Raw genomic sequence first — 26,062 nt, 5'->3', positions numbered from 1 at the left:
TAAACCATTTGTCATGGCTGCCTTCCGCCACAGGGTTCAGTAATGGAAGTCAACAGTGGAGCGTCGAGGAAATGGACAAGGCTTTCCCTGATTGCACCCCACCCACCCACCTCCCCACAGAGCAACACAGACAGCTCATTTGTCAGCTTCCCAACCCTCTACCAGGTATTCCTCTCCATCCACCCGTCTTCCTCTTCCGTTTTCCTATGTTAACATGCAATGCTAAAGATAGGCAACGCTGGCTTTTTTAATGATATAGGCCTGACCAGCAGATTAGAGCTATGATTTGCTCTACTGCTTTTATTTGTGAAGGCAGGGGTTGATGGATTTGGCACTCAAATTTTAAAAAAATGCAGCATTGTGTAGAGCAGCACGAACCCTGTATCCAACAGCCTTATGGAATAAAAAAAGACTTCAGTCCTGTATTGTACAATAAATCCATGTGTGCATATCTGATACAATGCAGAATAAAAGTAATGTTTCCCACTTCCAGAGGCCGGAGCATATATTGGTATTTTCAGCTCAACACATGGTATTTTTGTTAAGACCTTCAGGTCATGCATTATTATCTGTTTTTTTCCTGTGTTATTCACCTTCCAGTGTGACAATAATGAAAGGTGCTATAAAGCTCACTGTGTACTGGGAGGATAATTCAAATATATTAAGGTTTTCAATTAATCTTTAAATGTTGTATTTAACTATTATTATACTAACTATTATTACTATTATTTTAATTTGTTGTTTTACATTTTATTGTAAAATACTTTGCGATTTTTATCTATGAAAGATGCTATAAAAATAAACTTTACTTACTTAAGCCACCCAGGACTATTAAATTAATTCAATCAAGCACTCACTGCCTGGTCTTCCTAAATCTATTTGTCTCTAACAATGATTGGTAGTCAAGATGTCAAAAATAATTTGAAATAACCTTGTTGAGACTCGAGGTTTGCATGAGTCACATTTTCTTATTCAACAGTATGCTGGATACAAAGGATAGTGTCTCTGTGTGTGTGTTGTGTGTGTGTGTGTGTGTGGTGTGTGTGTGTGTGTGTGTTTTGTGTTTGTCACACACACACACACACACACACACACACACACACACACACACACACACACCCCCACACCATATATAGATATGTACACACACACACACCACACACAGTATACACACATGTGTATGTATGTATATATATATATGTTATTACAGATATGTATACACACATATAGATATGTACACAACACACACACACACACACACACACACACACACACATATATATATAAAAACCTGCTCTGGTTTATTGGCATTTCTTTAAACCAATCACAATCGTCATGGGCAACACTAAGATCCGCGGGAACCTGCTGTTAAATAGTAAATAAATAAAACTCAGATTGGACCCATAGTCTAGCTAGCTGTCTCAATGTACCCTGCAGAAATCTGAGGAGCAGTTAACTACAGTCCTCAGAATTCCACCGGAGTTTAAAATTCCAACTCAAAGAAAGCGGAAGGAAACGGACATCAGGGAAAGTACATGCATTAGGCACAATTTCCTGCGGCAACAAAGCAATCCCAGAAGTGGAACATCAAGGATATAGACTACCTCAACCTCAACTCCGCTGATAGTTTTTCTGGCCAAATTTTTGGAACTTGGGAATCTCACAAGCGATGCACTTTCGTGGAAAACCTTGGCAATATTAATAGGTTACCAAAAGTTTTCAAGCAGTATGATTTGGATATACGGCTTAATCGTTGAAGACCTGAGCTATGTAGGAATGTGTGAAAATAAAACATGCATTTCAACGGTTAAAGCAAATAAGCAAAAACATAGGTATTGCTTTTGGGTTCGCACGGTAAGGTAATTGAAATGTAGCCCACAGGGGTTTATTGCAAAAATAAAAATCTTTGTCTAAAAACCTGCCTTCACTCAACTTAACCTTCCTGACTGGCACAGTCAGCATGTAAAGCTGTATTTGACATGACACACAGGCTGATAAATGACATTTGAAGATGTCAACGCCATGACAACCCAGTTCTCATTCTTGTCCTTCAACTTTGATGGCTTTATTCACTCCCATTACCAGAGAAGGAAGGGCTAACAACACTAACGGCCCATCGTGGGAGAAAATTCTTCTCCCACTTAAAGATATGTCATTTAGTTGCTAAGTAACTGAACCGAATAGCAAAACCAGTTTCCATGGTACAAAATCTGACATATTCCTTATTAAAACACATGGGCTGGCTGGCTTGAGAACTGTGAAGATGCTGAGAGGGGGCGGTTACATTTAGAGGTAAGCATTTAGTTTGGCGTGTATGGGGATGAAACCCTGCGAGGCGTGTATGTGTGTGTTTACATATCACTCTAATTTGCGATGTCACTGCCTCAGGACAAGACATGGACTCTCCCACTCCCAGCAATTTGCTACTTGCTGATAGGATTGGCACAGAGTCACATTTTACTGCAGAAAGCAATCACTGGGCCGGTGTTATGGGAGCTAATAGTAATGGGTTTGGACTTTACCCACTTCATTTGGCGTTTGTGTTTGGTCATATCCATCTCCAAGCCGGGACCAACAGCTTGCTGCGCTTGGCAAATGTATTCATTTCCTGCACCAGAGAAGTGGGAAGAAGCGTCAGTATAACAGGTTTATACTCTCATCTTTGGCACAGCACAGTTCTTTTCATTTCTGTGTCGTTGAAAAATGTCGCGTGTTTGAGCCGACCGGCAAAAGACTGTTCAATCTTACAATTTTTTCTTCGAGAATCATACTTCGTCAAACAATCGTCACAGACGGGAGATGTCCTCTGGAGAAAAAAACATTTTGGTGTGATTGATTGAGAAACCAGCGACGGGCATGGGAACCGCATAACATTCTAAGTTAACTTGAGTGAAATTTACTGCTATACTCGTATGTTTTTAATGCAGCCTCAAAAATGACTTTGGAGTTTTAAAATGGATTGAAGTGCAGCACTGTGGGGCAGAAGAAGGGAAAAAAGATAAAAAAAATACTTAATGGGAGGAGCACTTAGGGTGTCTAATATCCTCCGCTGTCTCCCTGACTTTGCTGTTAGAAATATCATTATTCTGCTGCCTAATTAAAACTGCATTTTCTAATCAAGCTAAAAGCCTCTTGACTGATTTTGGCGAGTTTATGATCTATGTGGAATGAAGAAATAGTGTAATTTAAAATTATATTAAAATGTATTATGGTAATATGACAACAGAGGCTGTTTGGTTGAATATTTGTATTGAAAGCAGATTCAACGTCAGGTATCTCAAAGTCACCAGCAATGAAAAAGCATTAACAGCAAGCATGTAGACAAACAGAGAATCTGAAAAAAAGCCTGGATATAAGGCCAGCACACACCAGCATTTTCATTCATTTCAATGAAATCTGAGTAACTGTGGTCGTATTTGCAAGGGAAAAGTCAATCCCTACTAATTTTTCCGTGTAATGTACAAATTTGCACCATAGCAAGAGCAAACAGTCTAGACAGTGCTCATCTTTAAGGGAACAGAGAGCTAGAGGAGGAGGAAATGAAGGAAAGTATTCGCCTATCAGCTTGGTTGCACCATTTCATTTTATTAAACCTCTGTCAAAGTATAAACTTTTTTTTTAATATTCAGTTATGAGACAGAAGTCAAACACCAACAAATACATCTTTTTAACAAACCGTGTGAACTTATTTTCTGGATGCAATTTATTTTTTATGGACAACCAAAGTCACTGGGGACAAAGTAAGGCTAAGTCAGTACAGACAAAGCAACTGTAAGAAACCTCTGCTACATGAACAACCCTATAAATAAAAATGACGGGTGGTGACAAATAAATCAATACTCATGATGAGCCGTTGGCTCACGGAATCTAAAAGTAGCGGCACCACATAAAGGGACTATTTTCTCAATAACTGACAATGAGGGCCGTCATCAACACGATCACTACAGAACCTGTAATCATCAGAGTGACGTCAGGGGCCTCATTTGTTAAATGATCTGCGGTTTAATTTGTTTATACGAAGACTCCATGTGCAAGTTACAGGAGTGTCGTGTGTGTGGCTCACAAAACACACTGAAATCTTTCCAGTGTTATTCATGAAACGGAATTGAATTTCTCCTCCATCCTGACATCATTGTGCTTTCCTAATTAGAAATACTCAACTGGATAAAGTAATTACTGAACACAGCTGCACACCTGACTCTATTACAAGTCTGCCTGAGAGACTGAGCGCACATCAAACAACACCAGTTCCTGCACAGTTCACACTACGGACACCTCCGGTTTACAGACACACCGACAATTGGTTGATAATTTGATTAAGTCTTTTCTCATTTTGATAAGCGTAATGAAAGTGAAGTCATAATTAGTGTCGGGAGCATAGCTGGATTCCAACTCTCCATTTATCTGGCCATGGAAACACTGCTAAGATGTAATTGTTACGGAAACACTGCTAAGATGTAATTGTTACGGAAACACTGCTAAGATGTAATTGTTATGATGTTATGTGTAGATGTAGATCATGTGTATGATGTCACATGTAGAGGTGGTATGGCTGATATCTGATTTCCACAGAGGGCGCGTTAAGAATTTTTACAGTATATGAATCAAACATTATTAAATAATATTTTAAAGACCTAGTCTGTTGGTCAGTTGCTCCACCACTTTGGTCCAGACTGAAATATCTATTGGATGAACTTGAAATTGAATGAAGTAGGACATGATATTTTTACACAGACATTCCTAATGTCGCTATATGACATCACACGCTAATTTGCATAATATACTGTACATATAATATTTTAGAAAATGATTAGCTATTATAATTGTTCATTATCTCATCAATATGCATCTAAATCTCCGTCAAACTTAATTGTCAAAGAGGATCCAGGCACTTGAATAAACTTGTTTTTATAAACTCTGTAATAAAACTTTCATACTCCAATTAAATCAATGAATGAGCACATTCCGGGCTGTCAGGCTGATGATTGGTCGACTTTTGGTCCTGCTGGTCCCCTCGCCCCACGAGAGCACATTTACTGAGAATTATTGGCGAGAGAGAAATTAAGGTCAGCCAAAAAGAAAAAAAACGTTTGTAGCTAGGAATGTTTTTGGAAGAAAAGAAGTTGCTAAAAGTCGCCAAACCTTGTTTGGCAACATTGGCTGACATCTTTGTTTTTTTATATACACCAAGCTATGATAAATATCCCACCGGCTTTAGATCAGCACAGCCTCTAGGAGCTAGCATGTCTGTAGACTATTGAGTGTTCAGACTGAATGAATCTGCTTCGTCGACGTCCAGAGACGAGAGGAAAAGGGAGAAAGACTGGATGGAAATAAGAGAGAGAACCAAAGTTTGTGGACTTTGTGCGCCGGTAGCTAAAACAGACCTGAAACCATGGTACCATTGAGAGACAAAGTAGTAACGCAAAAAAAAAAAACAGGGGAGGAGTTGGCAATGGCACAATCTGGTCTAGTCTACAAATAAAGTGCCAATGAATATAATTTCACTGGCCACAGCACAAAATAAAAAGCACAAACTAGATTGCGGCCGTACAAGTGGATGAAATGGGGGGGGGGTGGCGTGCTTCTCCTTTAGAGATAGGGTGAGAAGCTCAGTCATCCATGAGAAATAGTAGAGTAGAGCCGCTGCTCCTTTGTGTCGAAAGGAGCCAGTTGAGGTGAAGACCCAGGACTAGGTGGAGAGATTATATCTCCACCCTGGCCTAGGAACGCCCCATGATCCCCCAGTCAGAGCTGGCTAATGTGGCTAGGGAAAGGGAGGTTTGGGATCCCCTGCTGGAGCTGCTGCCCCCGCAACCCGACCCCGGATAAGCAGTTAAAGATGAGTGATGAGTGTGTGGGTGTTGATCAAAGCCAAGGACTAAGTGGGAACCAGATTGTTAAATCTGCATATCAGACTGATCCTGGAAGTTACATCTGGGACTGGGACACTTCTCTGTGCTTGCGTCACAGCTGATGTCTCTGTTAATGGGAGAGATGGAAAAATACTCAGTCACGCTGCCCACATTTCCTCTGCCCTTTGATTTCCTTCTGGCCCCCGAGTCTGTGTACTTTGGAGTCCACACTGAGGAGGAGACGAGACATCATCCGTCATCCTCAATGACACCTCATTATGAAAATGGCAATCTTTGAGGCCACACCACATGTCACGGTGGCACGAGGCCGCCTGCTGCTGGCTCCATTCTCTGAGAGAAAGCCAACTAGGGCAGTCATGGGATGCCGCTTTGACCGGGGCAATGTGAGAGAATGTGTGTGTGTGTGTGTGTGTGTGTGTGAGAGATGACAGAAAGAAAAAAGGACAAGTGTAAGAACAGGTGAACGTACTATAAATCAGACTGATGGTGTTTTTGGCCGTTGCCTACAAACACATGCAGTCGGCACTTAGGCACAGATGCCGAAAATATCCCACATGCTTCACAGCTTCCAGAGGATTTCTCAGATCAAGTCTGATGCAGCCCCTTGGGTTGAGGTAGCTCCCTCGTTCCCAGAGATGAACGTACTCTTCAGTGTGACATCAAAGCAGTAGGATTAGGTGTCGATTAAGGTCGACATAAACATTGGAAGACGCTTCAGGCTGAGCACAGACTTCAAGATGGAAAAGTTCATGGATTTTGAAAAGCAATTGTTTAGAAAGATAGTAAGTCTACGTTTCAGATTTTCTTGACTATGACTTTAAAAGAATAAATAACTAAAAAGTTGACTTTGTTAGCAACAAAATACACCCTTGTTCACTTCAATACACACAAGTTTTTTGCTTGTGCTAATGTTACACTATGATTTCTCATGTCCCAGATAAACATTTCAGCATTATAGGTGAGCCTCGTTAATTCGACCTGTTACAGACTCTCTCGGTCTTCATCGCATTAAAAGTTGGATTTTTAATGGAGATTTCATTTGAAATTGCTTTCTTGAATTGTGTCAAAAGTTTCATAGTGGTATATTTCAGTTTCCTGTTTTATTTGTCCGTCGATTTTTCTCCCTTGTCATGTCTTGTTTTATTTCCTTTCTTGTGTTTTCTTGCGATTCCTGTTTACTGACTTCCACTGTGTTGGACTACTTTTGCCGGCTGTATTGAGGACTCCTTTTGTTAGTATGGATTATTGCATTAAGTCATCAAAACCGTCTCTGCATTTGGGTCTGACATTCATTGGTTCCCACAACAGTCTCAGGACATTACAGCCACAGTTTTGTTGTCCGATAAAAGTAGCCAGGCAAAGAACTTTAAACATGTGTGTTTAGCATGAGAGTCTTTTATAAATAGAGCTCAAGTTGGTAGTTTTCTAGGTAGAAACAATCATTGCTTATGTCATTTTTACAACACTTACTTGTAGTTATGATTTTCTTGTCATTTGCATGGGAAAGATAAGATGGTGCCTTTTCAAATAACGTTTTACGCTTCAGTGAAATTTCACAAAAATGGCAATACGTCTTATTGAGATTTTGTCATTTTCTTTTTAGAGTGGCCCATGAAATATGAAACATAATTTAACTCCCCTGGGAGAAACATCATTCTGTGACTGATGCAGCAGAGAGGTGTTGACTCAAGATGGCTGGCGGGATTGCTGTCAATCATCCTGACAGGCACAGGGCCCAAGGGACTGAAAGTGAGGAGTCACATGAGCAAATGAATGTTTGCTGGGTTGATGAAACCTTAAACATCCATATAGCTCACAGTTATAAAATCACAAAGCTGAATGTACAGTAGCTCTCTTGCCCTGTTTGTTCTTTCCATTAAAATAATCTGTTAATGTCCACCCCACGGATGCATAAAAAGAACTGGATACAGTTTGAGGCGGAACCCTGGTTATTCCTATGAGAGTTACTCAGTGGTGCATGAAGCCAGAACAGTTCAACTGTATAAAATCGCCCAGATCGGTGCTGCTTCCGCACTGTATGCAAGGAAAAGAGAAGAAACTTTCCAAGGGCAGTTTGCCAAAATATTCATGAGACTCATTAGAATTAGTTTTTTACCAAACTACAGTTTGCAAGGTTAAGAGTGAACCTTCAAGCTTTGTTCACCAAGTCTAAATTTGACAGACAGCCCATATGAATCGGATAATGAAGAGTACTAGGTACAACATTTTGGAAAATACCCTTATTTACCTTCTTGCCCAGAGTTAGTTGAGCAGATTGATACCACTCTCATGTTAAATATAGCTGTTTAAATATAAGGCTACAGACAGCAGATGTTTACCTTAGTTTTGCATAAAGACTGGAAACGGGGAAACTAGCCTGGCGTCATCATGTTCCTCTCTGAATTGCTTGATCAACATGCTACGCAGGAGGTAGCATCCGACACCTGACGAGTCACTTGCTGGAGCTTATTTACTATGCAAATGTCCTTTCAAGGAGTATCATGCCAAAGGTGAGGTGGACCTAAAAACATGTGACTTACTTCATAAACAAGTCATACAGTAAGCACATGCCTTAAGTCAATATGCCTGGTTTGCTTAATCTTTTCAACAGTGTTTTTTCTAAAACAAGCAAGGTTGGTTACAGTGTGGCATACTCAGCTGTTAACCCAGCAGAAGTTCTACACATCCAGTCCATACTGGACAAAAAACTATTTTGAATTGTTGGGAGTTTAATGCAAACAATGACCCTTGATCTGCTCTTTTTCATTTCTGCCCAATTTGCAAAGACCAAACAAGCTGCGGTACGTCTTTAAACTTGATGAGCAATATACGGTTTGCTTTCATTTCTCTAAAACGTCGGGGCTAAACCAAAGGTCGCCAGTAAAGTGAAGGTCAATCTTGAAATGAGCTCATGCTTCATAATAAGCTTTTTAGTAGATTTGGGTGAGTTGTGGTCCGACGGTTTCTCAGACGCTGGCTATACTCCAGAAGAGGGAGATCACTCAGGTGATAAAGCATAAAATAAAGGTTGATTGGAACCTTTTTTTTGTGAAACGATCTTCATCTGCACCGCTTATGCATGCAACATTATGTCAAAAAACTGATCAGCACAGAAACTGTCAAGGTTTCCTATGGGGAATTGGATTTTCAGTAATACAGTAAAACATTGACACAATAGACTATTACAGCATGTGTCACTGAAAGAAATAACGACAAATATACAGATACGTAAGATACAAAATAATGATTGAGAAAAAAGCATACAAATACAAGCGCCTACAGGATACATTCATGCATGTTCTTTATGATCCATTTTCCATGTTGCCTAGTTCATCATGTTCCGATCTGCATCACGAGCACTTCACTAGATCAAAATGTCATATGGAAGCACAGTATGTACAAGAAATGCAGTGTGACATCTCTTCTGTCACTCAAAGACACACTACATCCCATTAAGTAAAAAGAGCTAAAATGACTCATTCCTTTCAAAGTTCATAGAATAATGATGATTTCCTGAAACTTCAAAGAAAAGAATACTGGTTCTGTTTGAAATGTTTACACAGTTTCCTTGGGCCTTTTCACAAATGAGCATCCACAAACACTTTCTTGAATTAAGTAGCCTCAAAGTGATTTAAAGCTCCGGTGTCCTGCTGCTTTCTTTTCATTTTCTACTACGGTACAGTATGTTGTTGTTGGCTTAACTCGTTTTCTGTGGCTTTGATCAAATAGATCTCAGAGCTGTAGTGAGCTAAAACAAAGCAGAAACCAGTGATGTGAGAAGCCGTGTTTTCTTATCAATTGGTACTAAGCAAAGACACGCTTTTTTCAAATAAGTCCCATTTAAAAGGAAATCCTGTTATTTATCATTTAGTGTTTAACTTGTATATCTTTTTTCCTGCATATTTTCCCTCCCTTTAACAATCCTGACAGCTGACATCACCTGTGCTATTACTTTTGTTGCAGCATTTCACCAATAGGACTTTCATCAGACATCACACAGTATAGGGAACCAACATGAAGGCCTGACACTAGTCACATCACCTACAGCACTTGATCATATATTAATACATCTACCTGACATGCAAAATCTAAATAAATTATTCAGTTAAATACAGCATTGGCCAGAATTGATGACATTATGATTTTCTGGAAATAAAGGAATAAAAAAGTGGGGTCGTATTATACAGTATTTAAAGGACTATGCATTTACATATTCCCACCATCAAATATTCTTATTAAATGGAGAGAGTACCAGTGTTCCACTGGCTTCTACAGAGTGCTGCATAATGTTTGTTTGCATTGTTGCAAGGCTAGCAAGTTTTGAAGTCTGTCTATTGTGCGTTTTTGTGTACACAGGATGTGTTCATGCCACCCGTGTTTTGGCAGCACTCAGAGCCCACCACACAATAAGTGTTGTTGAATTACAGGAAAATAGATGTGGAAAAAAGACAAAGAATGTCTGAATTATTCCAGATTTAAACAGCATTGCATCTCCTGGACAACACATCATGCCAACCAGTTCTTTCCCGTCATAGCACGACTATAGTCCAGTTTAACCTAGTTTCAGACGGCCAATGTAACCGGTCTTGAAGAAAATAACTTATTGACAAGTAATAAAAACAAATTGAAAAAGCCTACACTGCATAAACAGACAACGGACTGAATATCTGACAAACAGCCAAGAAATATCAGTCACTGAATGTCACTGTGAAGAGCTCAAAGGAACAAAAAGAAGAAGAAAAAAAAGAAAAAAAAGGAGTAAATCAGCCCCTTCAAAGAGGCTGACAGGAGAAAAAGAAATGTGTTCTGCTAAAGGGTTTCACTTTTACGAGAGAAAAAGCTTCAGAGATAAGGACTCTCTTCTCTTTAGACTAGTAGCTTGGCAACTCTTTACCAACACTCATGGAAAGGTCATTTTGCTTCTTGAAAAAATAATTTCCAAAAAACAGCTGTCCAAAAAAGGGCTTAAATCGGTGTCATATTTAGGCCGATACGATAATACTAACTCTAACTCATTTTCACATCTTTGCTCAGCTAATTCAAGATATAACATCATAAAATCTCACAAGTGACTCATGCTGACCTTTCTGTGCAAACAAATAAATAATGCAATATTGTCACGCTTTTATGCTCACAACATGATAACCCATCTGATATTTGATATGAAACCATTGTATATTGTTTTTTCTATCAATCTGCAACATTTTACACAATGCATATGTGGAATTGTAACACCTGACTGACAATCTGGCTGTGAAACAGAGGAATTTCATGACAAAGACAGACTAAGAGGACATGAAGTTAAATAATAGCAAATGCTTTGCCATCTGTACCATTTGTGACTATTGCTAATTGCATTGTTTGTTGCTGTCCCTTATGTTTAATGTGTAATAGTCATATCCTTCGGTTTATTCTAGTTCTACACTACGGCTCTATCTTGTGTGTGTGAAAAGGATGTGTGAGCGTGTGTGGATAGATTTTAGCTTCTTTCACCTAATTTAACACCAGATCCCACACAAGTTAATTTTATTTTTGGCTAACAGTTAAACCTACAACAACCTTTTTTTGGCCAGTAGGGTCCAGCAGAGACAAGCTGAAACACAACACTGCCGTATTATCGCCTAACCAAGCTAATATGGCAAATTAGCCTATTTACACAACAGAAACATACCGAAGCACGTAAGCATTCATTCTGGCCACTTGGTTAATGTAAGTAAGTTCACTCTTCTACCTTGATTCCTGTTTGACCTACTACTTTTTGGATTGTCTCTATTGTATTTTATTTGTATATTGTTTGCACCCTAACCCTCAAGTAAATTTCCCTTTTGGAAAATAGTTAGGTCAAGTTCAAGTGTTGCAAATGTTTGAGACGGACCCAGATTTATCAAAGAACCCATATGGCCCTCATGCTGTCGAGCTCATCTTGCATCAGCACCTGCAATAAAGCGAAGACAAAAACGGGAAGGGAGGGAGGCATATTTCTTTCATGCTTATTGTCTGTAAAGCGACCTTGAGTGATTAGAAAGGCGCTGTTAAATAAAATGTATTATTATGCTTACATCTATTAGGGGTGCCAGTTTATCGTAATGCTAATTCTCTTCAAACAGCATCCCCATCATAGTAATAGCAGCTATGTCAGGCACCATTTCACCTGCAATCTTATCTCTATTAGTGGAATTTTGGGCCCTTGAGTTGCATGACATTTCCAAAGTGATGAATGAAGCTGTCAGATCTCTTCGACCCAAATCATGACTGACTGTTTTCATGAAATATCTTTGGCCTTCAGCAGTGTTTTTTGGAAATCATTGCTGCGACAACACCAACGCAAAAAAGTTAAAACCTTTCAAAAAAGGAACTGGCTTTTCTAAGAGTGCTTCTCCCAAAATGTACTCACACTGCGTGGCTCTAAAGAATAGAAATGAGGCAAAGCACTTCTTTTTTTTTTAACTCCATCACTCCACCTAACCATGAAAGAATCTGGTCTGAGAGTAGAGCATGAATGAATTATGTTCCACTCAGTCAACTCAAAGTTTCTTAAGCCGTATGATTATATGTGTCTGTTTAACTGTGCGCCTGCCAGGCTGCTTACATTATTCATCTCATTTCTTCAGAAACGAAGAATTCAGACATTACACTAACAAGGTTCGTTACCTGATGATCGTTTAGCTCACACGAGGAGGCTAATTATAATTCACTCATCCTGTAAATCAACTTCCCACATGCTTGTTACTGTTTTTGTTGCCTGTGCTTTTCTAATAGTCTCTGTATGCTAGAAATAAAGGATATTCCTTTAGGTTTTCACAGGGGGCTTCAGAAAAACTTGTGGTACTGTTGGTTGATGATTATTATTCATTATGTGTCTTTTAACAGTGATTTATTCATGAGAGCTTCTTTGGAAAGAATCACCCTTCAGTTGACATTAACAACAGCAGCTTTCTGAGCCTACATACCTGCAGCACTGCCAATAGCTTCCCACTGATCCCTGGGCTGGAAATAAAAATCATTCTAAGGCACTTGTTAAATAAATTGATCTAATTTAAGCAACTGTGGTGTATGTACTGATATTGAGGGTGCATTTAACAAAATAACAAATCGGCGTTTCACTCTCAATTACCTGCCTTCCACTTTTCCACGTTTACTTTGTCCCTGAAATTCACTGGAACTTTCACCACGGCGCAGGTCGGCTAATCCTTGAGCATTAATTGTTTTGAAAAGTCAACTCTCAATCCTTCAAGTCTTATTTTCGAAATAGTTTGACATTTTCACTTATTTGCTTTCCTGCGGGAAGTCAGTTGAGAAGATTGATACCACTCTCATATCTGTACAATACATATAAGCTAGAGCACGGGCAGGCAACGTGCTTAGTTCAGCATAAAGACTTAAAGTGCATGTCACTTCCTGTACGCTAAACCTCTCCAACGTTTCAAGTCGTTTTTACTATTGTTGAGATAACTTGTGAATTATCTCAGTCTGCTGGTGGGCAGACATAGCCATGCTACATGTTTCCCCCTGCATCCAGTCTTTATGCTAAACTATGCTAAACTGCTGACTTAGGATTCATATTTAACATACAGATATGAGAGTGGTACTCCAAAAATGCCCACCTATTCCTTTAAGAGTATGTAGGTACGCCTACCACCTCCAGCTTTATTTCTTTTTGGACCAACCAACGACAAAAACTTGAACTTGAAAGAACTGTCAACGGGCGCCGTCTGGGCTGGCAGCTCATGGGGAGCTCTCGGTCAGGGCAAGTTGTTGTTGCTGACCAGAGGTAAGCCCACACACAGCCAGAAACACTATGTTAGGGAATGAACTTACCCTAGACACGCTCAGAGCCAAACTATGCCATTGTTGTAACAGTAAAAGATAGAAGCTTCTTTTGCTCAGAGTCAAAGCTCATTGTCATCAGGCTTCCTAGGTACACCAAAGGTAGGACTGCATTGCTTTAGTGATAAATTATCTCTAACGTCTTCTCTGCAGCATTACTGCTAATAAAGAGAAAATATGAGCCATCTGACAGCGACAGAAGAAGGTGCAGTCATTCTTTTTTAAAGTTTAAGACCAATCACCCCCCCCCCCCCCCCCCCCCCCCCCCGAGGCCAAGGAGCTCTGTGATTTGGAGTCTAATTCATTTCAGCACAGGAAGAAAGAATAACACACACACATATATATATATATATATACACACACACACATATACATATATATATATATATATGGTCATAACATATATATAATGTCATAAGGTCATGACATTAATTGAAATGTCACACTTCATCAGCAGAACAAATGAAGTACCTGCTGTCATTTCTGTCTGCCGGGCGATCTAACTCCCTGTGACTGACCTTTATAATGCGTTTCTCGTTAAGTGTCCTGATTGTTGTAATGCTGGACTACTTCTTAAGGCTGAGATTTGCTTTCCCCGAGTAGGAGCAAGATGATAGCATCAGCTTTATTTAGACAAAGAAATGCAAAGGGCTTACTTATTTGTCTTACTTAGCAGTATCAAGTGTGTAGAAAGTCACCCTGAACTATAGATTAGACTGATTAACAGCCACATGTATGTTACTATCCTCCACTGTGGACCGTGCTGCCAGGGAAGTTAAAGCATGCTTGTTGTGTTGTCCCTAAGGCTCTTGAAGATTGATAGAAAAGAAGAAGGCTCACATATTAATGCTGAGTGTGCATTGAAGGAAAACTTTCTTGTGATATTTCAGTGCCATACCACATTTAAAGCTCAGCTATGTGGTATACTGTTACGAATGATTCATGCAGTGAAATGCTTCAAATAAGAGGACAAAACATGTAAAGAAGCTAGAGGGGGAGATTTGCAAAGAGTGATGTCTGTTGAATGTCTGGCCAGCCGGGAGCGTCTCACAAGCCATCTGGCAATTGTGACTTTTTACAGATTCTTATAGAGACAGAAACAAAAGATGTGTTTACATGTATGTCCCTGTATTGCTCCCATCGCAAAGTGTCAGTTTACTGCATGGAGAATCAGATAGAGCAGCCTGTGCCAACAATCGAAAAAAGAATATTTCCAGCTTGCCAGCTTTCATGAGTGTACAGTCTTCTCCAATAACTGCTGTGAAACGAAACACATCCAGCAATTCACCCTGTACATCCAGACTGATCATGCTGTGTCCTCTGGGAATTAATACCAGCCTAGAGTTCCCATAATTGAACCCTTGTCCTCGGCTCCACATCCGAGCCGCCACCTGTAAACCGACGCTCACCTTCAGTGTGTTTCTCATCAACATGTCCTCCACCTCCTACAAAAACACTGATAGCTGCATTACAACAAACAGGGACAGCAGTAGCCAAAGGCTAATGCATCACAATGTGTCAACACACGTGATCCCTTTGGCTTCCCAACAGTTTCCCCCTGTAAGAAAATACACCAAAAACTATGTTTTCAGACTCCTATTATAGCATAAAAATGTAATGCTGCTCTCTGGTTCTAGATTGAAAACATAATGGTTCCAGGAGCTTGGTCGACAGAGAGCACAAGACAGATTGGAGGTGACATGCATGTCCAGAGGGCCAATGTTAGACTTTAGAGTCACTGGACTTCAGTAGTGTTGTGTGTGAAGGTTTGTGTAGCACCTTGCTTCTGCACTTTCCTCAGACAAATGGGATCATGTAAACACATTCTTCTCCTTCACTGTGATGTCAAACTGCCTAACTCCTCAAAGCTGCATTTACAGTATCCCCGGCTGTTCTCCCTCAGGCAGCCTTATCAACAAATGCACACAGCCAAGATTTTTGTCACCCCCTCCAAATTGCTGCTGCAGCGGGGCATTTGATCCAGACAAGCCCAGGCGTCGGATGGATGGTGTGTCGGCCGATGGTAGCTGGGGTGTCGAGTCACTGAAGAGTTTTAGTCAAGTTAGATAATAAACCAACTGTGACTAGACAGGAAATTGGGCAGCAAGAGGACGAGATGTGGGAGGGTTGCTGGCACCTTTGATTCATTTAGAGTGTGACAGCAAGAACATAGACTAGGCTTTTTGGTGTTGGTTGGTGGTGGGCTGTACATACCAGAATGCTTTCTGGAGAAAACTACATTGAATAACATTCATTGTTCAACTCCAATCATTTGTTTTTAACAGTATTAATCTGTTTTAGGATGGATTCCTTTGCATGTCCAAATGGCATCAGTGGACATGGGCATGCCCAGAAAACCTCATTAAGAAATGCCTTTTCACACTAGAGAATCATTTAGGCATTTCTTGGTATAACAAGATCTCCTAGTTCAAGAAGTCTCTACTCTTGTTCAAACTCTTGTACAGATGTCTGAGTATGCACAGTTAAAAAGGGCCCATGAGATGGTGAAATGTCAGGTCAGTTGACATGTGGTTTGGTGAATAAAAAGGGAACAATGAGTGGGAGATGTGTGAGCTCGGCTGTGGGAAATTGCATGAAATGCCAGAGAGAGGAAATTGCAGTAAACCCACTTTGGCGGCCAGTCTTGCCTCTGGAATCATTTAGAAATTGCTAATTAATCTGCAGTAAAGATCAACAGCGGGACATCCCAACATGAAAATGAGGAAATGACAGGTTGGTTTTTTTACAATAATATTTTAGTAAATTTATTTGACCTCCCATCTTATCTCTTTCTAGATCATGTCGACACACAGTCTTCTGTAGATATTTTACTGTGTGCAGTGAGGTACATCACCCTGTACTAATATCCTTTATTTTCATGTGTTTGATTTTTCATTCTCACATTCACCATTGGGATATTTGGGTACTATGTGTGCATTCATTGTCACACTTATTTCAGCCTCCTAAATGCTATACCTTCTTCTGAAGGCCATCTATACATTTAAACGTAAACTCTACTAATTCAAAATGTTACCATCAATCTATTTGAATTCATTTCTGTCTTACATGGCTCTGAAGAGGGGGAAATCCCTGTAGCCTGCATCAGTGCACACTCTTGGATCTAAACTGGTCCTATGGTACCACCTTGTGACTACATTAGGATATTGGCAAGTTCCTCTCTCCATCTGGGAGGATGGCAATGCACTTATCAGAGATCCTAAATTAGTTATAATGACAAAAGTAATATCATTTACTCATATTGCACTTTTTAAACACTAATGTTGTTTGTCCGATTCCCAATGGTAGGCTATTCCCGCAAATGCTCTACTACCTGAGCGAACCTCAGACTATGAGCAGGGGTGTGTGGAGTAAGCTAGTACCGGGTACCAATGAAGAAAGCATAGAATTGTTTTTGAGTAAGAAATATGTTTTTAATTTTCTATGGGTAGCACTCAGAATGATCTGTTATTTGACCAAGCTTAATGCGGTTGAATAATGAGATTATTTTTCCTTTCTTTTCCTCTAAAATGTTCACCAGTCACTGCTGACAGTGACCTGATCATCCAGGACATTTATTTGCCTTTAGAAAGATGTACTACCGTGTATAAGAATTCACACATGGCCTCGTGCCTGTGAATGTCAACATACACACTGGTGGAACAACATCACACCACAGAGCCCTACTGTACAGTATGTCCGTACCAACAATAACTTCTTTTGCAGCACTTTGCATCCTGAGCATACAACTGATTGTCAATTCTAAATAAGCAACATCCTTCCTCACTATAGAATGACTAGAATTAACCAGAAAAGGGACATGCTGTACTTAATTCAGATAATTTAAAAATAATAATAATAAAAAATACTGACAATCAATACAGGGACCAATGAAATCCCAGTAGGGGCAACAAGCAATATTCAACTAACTATACAATAAAACAGTCCTCCTGGCACATTGGGGATTAAAATGATTCAGCTTCAAAGGTTTTCATCATACAAGCATGGCAAAAATATTGACAGAAACCTTATAGTTTACACTGTCCAGCATGTCCACTGCCAAATTGTATGTCATTTTAAAAATTATGTAAATAAAATAAAACTTTCACATTACTCAAAGCCGGTTACATTCCACGGGGAGAGCCCAAACCCAGCCCAGCCACAATAAAAGGAAAATTTACACAACGCTTGGTGACGCACACGCACACTCACACGCACACACACACACACACACAAAGTACTCACGTGTCTGATTGCCATAAGTCTTGTGCCCCGCAAAGTCCTCCACAATCTGCGGTTAAACGTCTCTGCTCGTTTATTCTCAATCCACAGTAACCAGTCCACTCAGCCTCTCTGTCCCACGGTGTTCCTCAGAGTCCAACATTCTGAGTGGACAGAGGCTCAAGTCTCCAACAGCAGAAAGTCCACCCACTCCTCACTGAAGGTGAACGTTCCTCAGAGAATGCAGAAGCCTACCTGGAGGATCCACCATAAACATTTTGACATTTAGCTAGACCCAGCATGCACAGCCTTGTGTTTAATTTAAACGTTAACCAGAAATGAATACACCGTTATCGCTATTAGACCAAATATACATTTCTTTCTTACCCATGGGCCTATACTGTCGAGATAAGACTCCTTATTAAAACAAAGACACGTTGTGGTGTCAGTACTAATTAAGGCTTCGATAATAAAACTGGAACACATGTAGGCTACACGAATAAGCCCAAAAACAAGAATAAAGTCCACAAAACAAGACAGGATCCCAACTGGGTACGGGTAACTCAGAATACACACACAGCTGCGACCATGGCACCGAATAGGCCTACTGCCAGTTAAAACACAGAGCAACTAAACACATCACTGAATTATATTAAATCAACTGAAAGTGAAGCAAGCCAGTCAGTCCTGACACAAACACTGCAATAGAGAAACAGCAAATTTAAGGCATAAAGATATTGGGCCATATAAAAACAGCTCTTAACAGGGCTTAATCATTTACGGTAGAATAATATAGGTGCAACCTCATTCTGGTTTTCCAATAAGACGGCGTTAAACGCGTGTAAAAAACACAATTATCTTCTATAAATCGTATAAACTTTCAGTTGAATTGTTACTGAACAGTTGATCCCAGCTAACAATTTTTGGTTCCCAGAACGTTCTGGAAACGTTCGTTTTTGGATGCGGGAACGTTCCCTGAAGGTATGTTTTGGTTGTATTTCGGTTGTCTATTGGTTAATTGGAAGGTTTTCCCAACGTTCTGGGAACGTTCGTTTTAGGTTACAGCGAACGTTCTCGGAACGTTCCCCTAACGTTTTCTAAAAGTTACAACCTTTAGAGAACGTTAGGCGAACTTTTCCGAGAACGTTACAACGTTAAGGGAACGTTACGGGAACGTTCCCTTAACGTTGCAACCTTTAGCGAACGTTACGGAACGGTCCCTTAACGGTCCAACCTTTAGAGAACGTTAGGGGAACGTTCGCTGTAACCATAAACGAACGTTCCCAGAACGTTAAGAAAAGATTAGATTCCCCTATGCCGATTTACTGCACGGCGGCAGCATAATAATAAACCAGCATTCTTACCTTGTGCTGCAATCACAACAGAAAAAAAAACACAAAAAAAATGCTCATCTCCAAATCGTCTACCAGAAAAAAGTGGGACCCCCAGGCTGCAGCACCGATCCCTCCGCGGCTGCCCTGCTGCTGCTAGCATGGCTAACAACATTAGCTCCCTGTGGTCTGTTGCTAGCAGGTCGCTCCGGGAGTGTGGAGGGGGAGAGGTGCTGCTCCTTCTTTCGGTTACAGTTGCTGAGTTTTCTGCCTCTGATCTTTTTTTAGGATTTTTAGCCTGTGGTTGATTTATAAAGAAAGCCACAATGCGCTTTTGTGCCATGGCTAGCGAACTTTTGTACTGTTGACCCGCCGGGAAAGTTCCCACAACTCTCCTCACTCACCAGCGTCAGAGGCCCGAGAAAACGGCGCTTTTCAAAATAAAAGAACAGACCACAAGGTGGCACTGTAGAACTACAATGTCTTGTTAACGTGTAAAGATCATTAGTGAATACTAAAACAAGAATCTGTGTAGGAGAATATTACTGCAATTTATCAGAGACATATAGATAGATGGAAAACTGAAAAAGAAAGAAATCAGCGGGCAACAGATTTGTGCTGTTGCTGGTCTCATTTCCCCTTACATTACAGTATGTCATACAACGTCCACCGTTTTCACTATTCATGTGTTGCCATGGGACTCGTCGCTACAACTCATCAACATCTTCTTATATTCCAAACGTAATGTTTGTTGTGTGAGGTTGACGGAATATTGTGTGTAAGCTTGTGACGACTGCATTTTACTTGCAGAGTTAGGCAGAAAATCAAAATTAATATTTACTCACGAGCTACATCTAAACCTGACAGATTATTAATGTTTTGTGTTTTAATTGAGCATACATTTTAAAGAGCCTACCAGGCAGTGATGTGAGATCATTGATGTTTTGCCTGTTTGGAGAATCATTAGAACTTCATCCGAATGAAGATGAATACAAGTGAGAAATCATAGGCTACTCTAATGTTTTACACTTGATGTAACACTAAGGATGAGTAAAATCTCCTGTGTGGAAGAAATTCAACTTCAATTAAATGTTATTCATAGTATCAATTCATAACAAGAGTTATCTCGAGACACTTACAGAAATAAAATCATCATCAAAAAATCTGCTCCATGAGAACATGGATTGTGTTCAGAACTCTGGGACACGGTCCTATACTGGCCTCTGCTGGTGAACATGAGGAACTGCACCACACGGTGCACGCCTGCAGATGGGCTGTTATCTGTAGAGCTTCTACGTGTTCAATGACGTTAATGACACAATCATTAATAACTTTACTCATGACGATGAAATGGAACTTCATCACTCCTGTGTCCATTGTGAGAGGTTTCTTAGATTTCAAAATCCCCCTTTTTATAAGTCTGTATTTCATAATAGCATTTTCCCAGTAACACTTTTTTGATGCCATATGGCCCATTTTTATTTCATAACATCACTTTGACAGTAGTGGTCATGCCAGGGTGTTGTCCTTTCCGCCAATCATGTGTCCCCTGGTTCTGCAGCAGTGAGTTGGTTGAATCAGAATGACTTTGATTGTCGTTGCTCTAGCTAACTGGTTAATTTTGGTAGCAGATGTGGAGCTTGCAGGCTTAAGAGAGGCACGTGATTGGCTAAAAGGTGAGATGGGCTGACAACACCACTTCCATGAAAAGTAGCAGTCCTAAAACTATTTAAGATGTTATTATGACATAAGTCTCATTGGGACAAATACAAATGTATAAAAATCAGACTTTTGAACAGAGGCATTTTGAAATGTCTATAATGTCTTGAAATGTCTATAATTAAATAATCATATCCAACAAAAATATAAAATAAACCTCTTCAATTATTTTACAAGTAAGTTGTTAGATCATTTATATATTTGATGTAATTTATTATTTAGTTCATAATGTCTTCTTATTTATATGATATGGAACACTTTGGGGTTCCTTTACTATCGGCGTCAAAGACACTCATTGTCAAAAAAGCACAAACACCAGTAATGTTTAACATAATTTATATTTATTTTCTTTTGAACAAAATGTTAATAAATGTATTTGTTTTACGTCCAAAAAAGATCATGACTCGTGGGACGCATTTTATAAATAATTTCATCCAAGTCGTTTGTAGAAAAAAAAGAAAGTAAATTAGCAAACTAAAGCATCTCTAGTATGACAATATGACAACTTTATCGTAATTTTTTCTCTATATTTGAACCCTTTTTCTCATTTCAAGCTTCATTTTTTTGAGTATTTTTCTCAAGACCTCTTTATCTCATCTTTTTAACATCCAACTTATTCCTACTCATCAACTCACACCACTGCTTTAGACAACAGAAAAATGCGGCAAAAATCTCAAAAAACATACAAAAACCAAGGAGGCGAACAGAAAACACAGTGAGATTCCAACAGTCGGGGTTGGCAGGGGAGGTCTGGGGAAGGGGGGGGGGTGTGGGTATTGGGGGCCATTTTGGGATCCCACATCCTCAGGACATATTTACAACACAAAGGACAAGGGGGGTCAGGGAGGGTAGGTGGGTGTTAGTTTGGCGTGGGGTTCATCTGCATAGATCCACAGGACTCAGATCGTGAACAGCTAGAGATTGAAGGGACGAAGCACAAAGTGTGGGCCTGTTCCATCCGCTGCCGTCTTCAAGGGAATGTAGTTCTCGTCATCACAGTTTGTCAAGTTAAACAAACCAACGAAACAACACGTCACAGGGGAATATCAAGCAAAAGAGGATCAGAGAGTAAACTGGGGGGGCTAAAGTCTATAAAGATCCAGAGGCAAGTGTAGACTTGACATCCCACTCTGATGTGTGTGTGTGTGTGTGTGTGTGTGTGTGTGTGTGCGTGTGCGTGTGCGTGTGTGTGTGTGTGTGTGAAGAGCAAACTGATGGTTGTTAAGTGATGTGAGGTGAGGTAAGGTCAAGCTGTTAATGGGGATCATATAGAGGCAACCAGGATGGAGGACAAAAAAAACTGCTTCATTAAAGAGATTTAGCGTCCTTAGCTTTCATTTTTGGTGTATCACTAGTTGCGTGCTATCAGATTTTAACATTGGATAAATCTCTTTTTTTTCTGTTCAATCTCTCAGTGCATTCCTATCTTAAAAAAAAAAGAGGAGTTTAAGGTATTCTTAATCCCTGCGCAACCTGTCCTTGTGTCAATGTGCACTTCAAAAACAGAAAAAAATGGGATGGATCAGCCCTTGAAAACTCCTTACACTCCTCGCACGCTGACACTGACACAGCCCTTTGCTAGTCTGTGAGAGATAGCGGTTGATCAGCTCGTCTAAGGGTATATTTAAGAGTCGACGGACTGACTGACTGATTGATTGATTGGCTGTCTGGTCACTTGCACCTACTCGACGATACAGAAAAACTGAGGCGACAGTAGTGAAGATGCCACAAAGTAGGACACTAACAGCCACTGTTTTTTTTATTTTCTATATTGCTCCATTGCCAGTTTCTGCCTCACTGGGGGTACGCAGCAGAGAGGCACTCAAAGATCTGGGGCCTCATTTATCATACCGAGCGTAGAACTTCGAAACATGTGTGTAGGAACTGTTTGTTAAAACAAAACTGAAAAAGAAAGAAATCAGCGGGCAACAGATTTGTGCTGTTGCTGGTCTTATTTCCCCTTACATTACAGTATGTCATACAACGTCCACCGTTTTCACTATTCATTTGTTGCCATGGGACTCGTCGCTACAACTCATCAACATCTTCTTACCATCCAAATCTAATGTGTTGGGTTGACAGAATATTGTGTGGAAGCTTGTGACGACTGACTATCGACAAGTGAAAAGACGATTGGTGATTGTTTTTCCCTGCCGATATTAAGGAACTACTCTTTATATAGAAAATAAACTCTAAAATCTGCTCCCTACTGTACATTCATAGATTTTTTTTTAGTGGAGTGAGCCACGCGTGGCCCTGCCTCTTTTCCCAGCTCCGCCGTCTTTGTGTGCCGGGTATATCTAATTTGTTACTGACTTTGTCTCAACAAAGTTGGTGAGAGAGGTGGTGATGGAGGCCGACGGTGCTCTGCATCACGCTGTATTCTAAACGACGTCAACTTCTGAGTGATCCAATCACATCTGTAGGATTTGATTTAAACCCCTCTCTGTGTCCAACCCGTCGTAACTAAGCTAAACCTGAAACTAAAGATGCTCTAACTCCCGTTTTTACTGTGACTTTAATGTAATTCCACTCCAACGGTTTGGTGTTTCCAAATAACAACTGAAAAGCACGAGAAAAAACGGATGAGTCGGATTCTGTGTGTAGAAACGAGTGTATACGCGGTTGATAAATGAGGCCTCTAGCGTTTTGGCATCATGCAACTGTTCTGTGGTGTCCCTGGGTTGTCCCTGCAGACTCGTGTACTCTAAATGCTCTCTGCGGCGCTGAGACGAGTCCCTGGGCCGCCTGTCTGCAACACAGACACTACCGTATGAGGTAAACTGAACACTTTAGAAACCAGAGAACACCACTTCCTGTCCAGGAGCACTGCATGGTGGCGACAAAGCTCAGCAATAACTGCAATCATCAGCTGAACCGTCACCACCTTTGCCACTTCATCACTCCTAACTTGCTCAATGGCCCAACAAGTTAGAAGAGAAAGCGAGCCAGCCTTAGAGCACTTAAGGTCCTAAAACGTGTAGGCATGTACCGTCGTAAGGGGTTGAGAAAAGGTCTAGTGGGACAAAGTACAAGCTGAACAGCAGAATATAGAAGAATCACATACATTTTGTTTTCAGGGAAACAAGACCCACATGAATGATGGATGAGCTGGTCCTGACAGGCCCTCGAGCAACATCCCTTACAAGGTAGTAAGAAGATGCCTCTAAGGTGATGGAGAGTAGGAAGTGGAACACAGTTGATATGTCAAAACATTCTGGCACCTGAAAGAAATGCAGCAAAAATCTAAAGGTAATGATGAGTGAGAGCACACTTCATCAATGTCCGTTTTTCCTCTGACGTGCCATCCATACAAGCCGAAAACGCCAGGGAGGGAGGGAGGGAGGGAGGGAGGGAGAAAGGGGAGGGAGGAGAGGAGGAACAATATGCTAGAAAACATTTGGATAGATTAGAAACAATGAGCAGGTTTCAAGTGGCGAGAGGTCAGTTCTTTAGGGGGTCGGTTCTCAAACATCTCCGTTCGGCTGATGTCCAATCCCAGCACCCTCAGCTCCAGTTAAAACCCTCCCACTTCCTGTGGTTGATGGTTCATCAGCGGGCAGATTGTAGAGGCATCTCCAGCATGTCTCGCCAGATGTGTCCCTGGCAGCCATGACGTTGTAAAAGCCATAATCCTCTCCAGCGACATCACACTTTTCAAGCACCAAAATCAACCCCAAAGTTCACTCCTCATTAGAAGCACTCTCCTCTGGCGAGAAAATGGCAGCCACGCCCACCAACGTAGAATTGTGGGAGGCTGAAATGATGATGACAGTGTGTAGGAGGACGAGGGCCAGCAGGCAGATCTTCAGTCGCCCGCTGCACAGTCTCTGGGTGGCAGCGGAGGTGACCGAGGCCCCCTCGGGCTGGCAGGAAGAAGCAGTCCTTTTTAGTGTCCCGCCTGAAGGGTTGTCCATTTTGGAGTCCCATCGGACATCGCAGCACTCACTGTCTGACAGATGATCTGCCAAGATCCCTGCAAAAGAATGGACACAAGAGAAAAATGCTTACTTTTAAATAACCAGTGTAAAGGGGACGTGGTTTGCTGACACTAGGAAAGTTGACACATTTATATCATCTCATGATATGCATATAGCATGTAGGACTTGTTAATATAGGTCCAGTAAAAGGCCATTCTCAGCCTGGTATATAACCAAGCTGATCCAGCGAAGGTATAATCTCATCCAGCCCGTCTTCAGGAGAAATGTTGGGATTGAATAGAAGTAGGGCATCCGATGAAGCCTGAAAAACTGCTCCAGTTCAGTTAAAAACAGCATCTGTTAAGCTAACAATCTAATTTGCATTGAATCGTTTCATTGCAGTGCAGTGATGGTTTTCTCATCAACTTCCTTCTGGACATGCTCCAGGACACAGCGGCTGTGTCCTCAGCCCCCTCCTGTGTTATCTCTCCATCTACGACTGCACGCTGACGCAGCCTTCAAAACACCAGCGGGAAGTTTGCGGCCGACACAGCAGCGGCGGGGACGACGAGACCGCCTGTAGGGAGGAGGTGAACGCCGTGGAACAGAGGTGCCAGGAAGGGGCACAGCGGTGGAAATAGTTGACACATTCGAATACGCGGGGGTAAATATCTACAAGGACCTGACATGGGCCAACCATACTGCAACTGTCACTGAAAAAGGCACAACAGCATGTGTCCTGTGTCATATTCATTCAGTTTATAATAGTCACCGTTTTGTAAATAAGCCTTGAATTGCATCGGTTGATGACTCTTGAAGTCTTAGCTTGCCAGCGTGTAAAAGGGGCTGTCAGTGTCACCACACTCACCTGCACAGGGAAAACTAGACTGCTGAGGGCAAACTTCGCTCAGTTCTCACTAAGGCCCATGGAGTGGAAGGATGGTGACAGCCAATTTAGGACTGGCTGACCTGATGGTTAGAAACCATCAGGGATATAGAAAAAAAGAATAATATAGTATTGAGTTTCGCCATTACTACTACATTTTAGATCATGTAATCTAACATAAACCTTAATCTATTAGTGGAAATATAATTTTCACCATTGCTGTCCAACACACACATTAGAAGTGGAATTGGAAATTTCCAATTTATGGCACATATAAAATAATGG

The 26,062-nt window shown here is 40.8% G+C and overlaps 3 protein-coding genes across 3 annotated transcripts in view; 1 reads left to right on the top strand and 2 right to left on the bottom strand.

Annotated features, from left to right (window-relative positions):
- cckbra (cholecystokinin B receptor a) overlaps window positions 1-10,012 on the top strand; it is a 44,189-nt gene extending 34,177 nt beyond the window's left edge. The window contains exon 6 of the transcript XR_004327882.1: window positions 10,002-10,012. The gene's annotated coding sequence lies outside the window, so the exon portion shown is untranslated. The remainder of the gene's footprint in view (window positions 1-10,001) is intronic.
- Window positions 1-19,625, bottom strand: part of LOC116673837 (carboxypeptidase O) — a 66,067-nt gene extending 46,442 nt beyond the window's left edge. Inside the window, exons 1-2 of the mRNA XM_032506179.1 lie at window positions 19,286-19,625; window positions 17,946-18,176 (exon numbers count right to left, since the gene is read on the bottom strand). The gene's annotated coding sequence lies outside the window, so the exon portion shown is untranslated. The remainder of the gene's footprint in view (window positions 1-17,945; window positions 18,177-19,285) is intronic.
- A 3,077-nt stretch (window positions 19,626-22,702) lies between these two features.
- nalf1a (NALCN channel auxiliary factor 1a) overlaps window positions 22,703-26,062 on the bottom strand; it is a 31,383-nt gene continuing 28,023 nt past the window's right edge. Inside the window, exon 3 of the mRNA XM_032506172.1 lies at window positions 22,703-24,947. Within this exon, the coding sequence (XP_032362063.1) occupies window positions 24,655-24,947 (293 nt within the window). The 3' untranslated portion in view covers window positions 22,703-24,654. The remainder of the gene's footprint in view (window positions 24,948-26,062) is intronic.

Source organism: Etheostoma spectabile, chromosome 24, assembly GCF_008692095.1.
Source record: "Etheostoma spectabile isolate EspeVRDwgs_2016 chromosome 24, UIUC_Espe_1.0, whole genome shotgun sequence".
NCBI lineage: Eukaryota > Metazoa > Chordata > Actinopteri > Perciformes > Percidae > Etheostoma > Etheostoma spectabile.
This window is presented reverse-complemented; position numbering and strand designations above follow the sequence as displayed.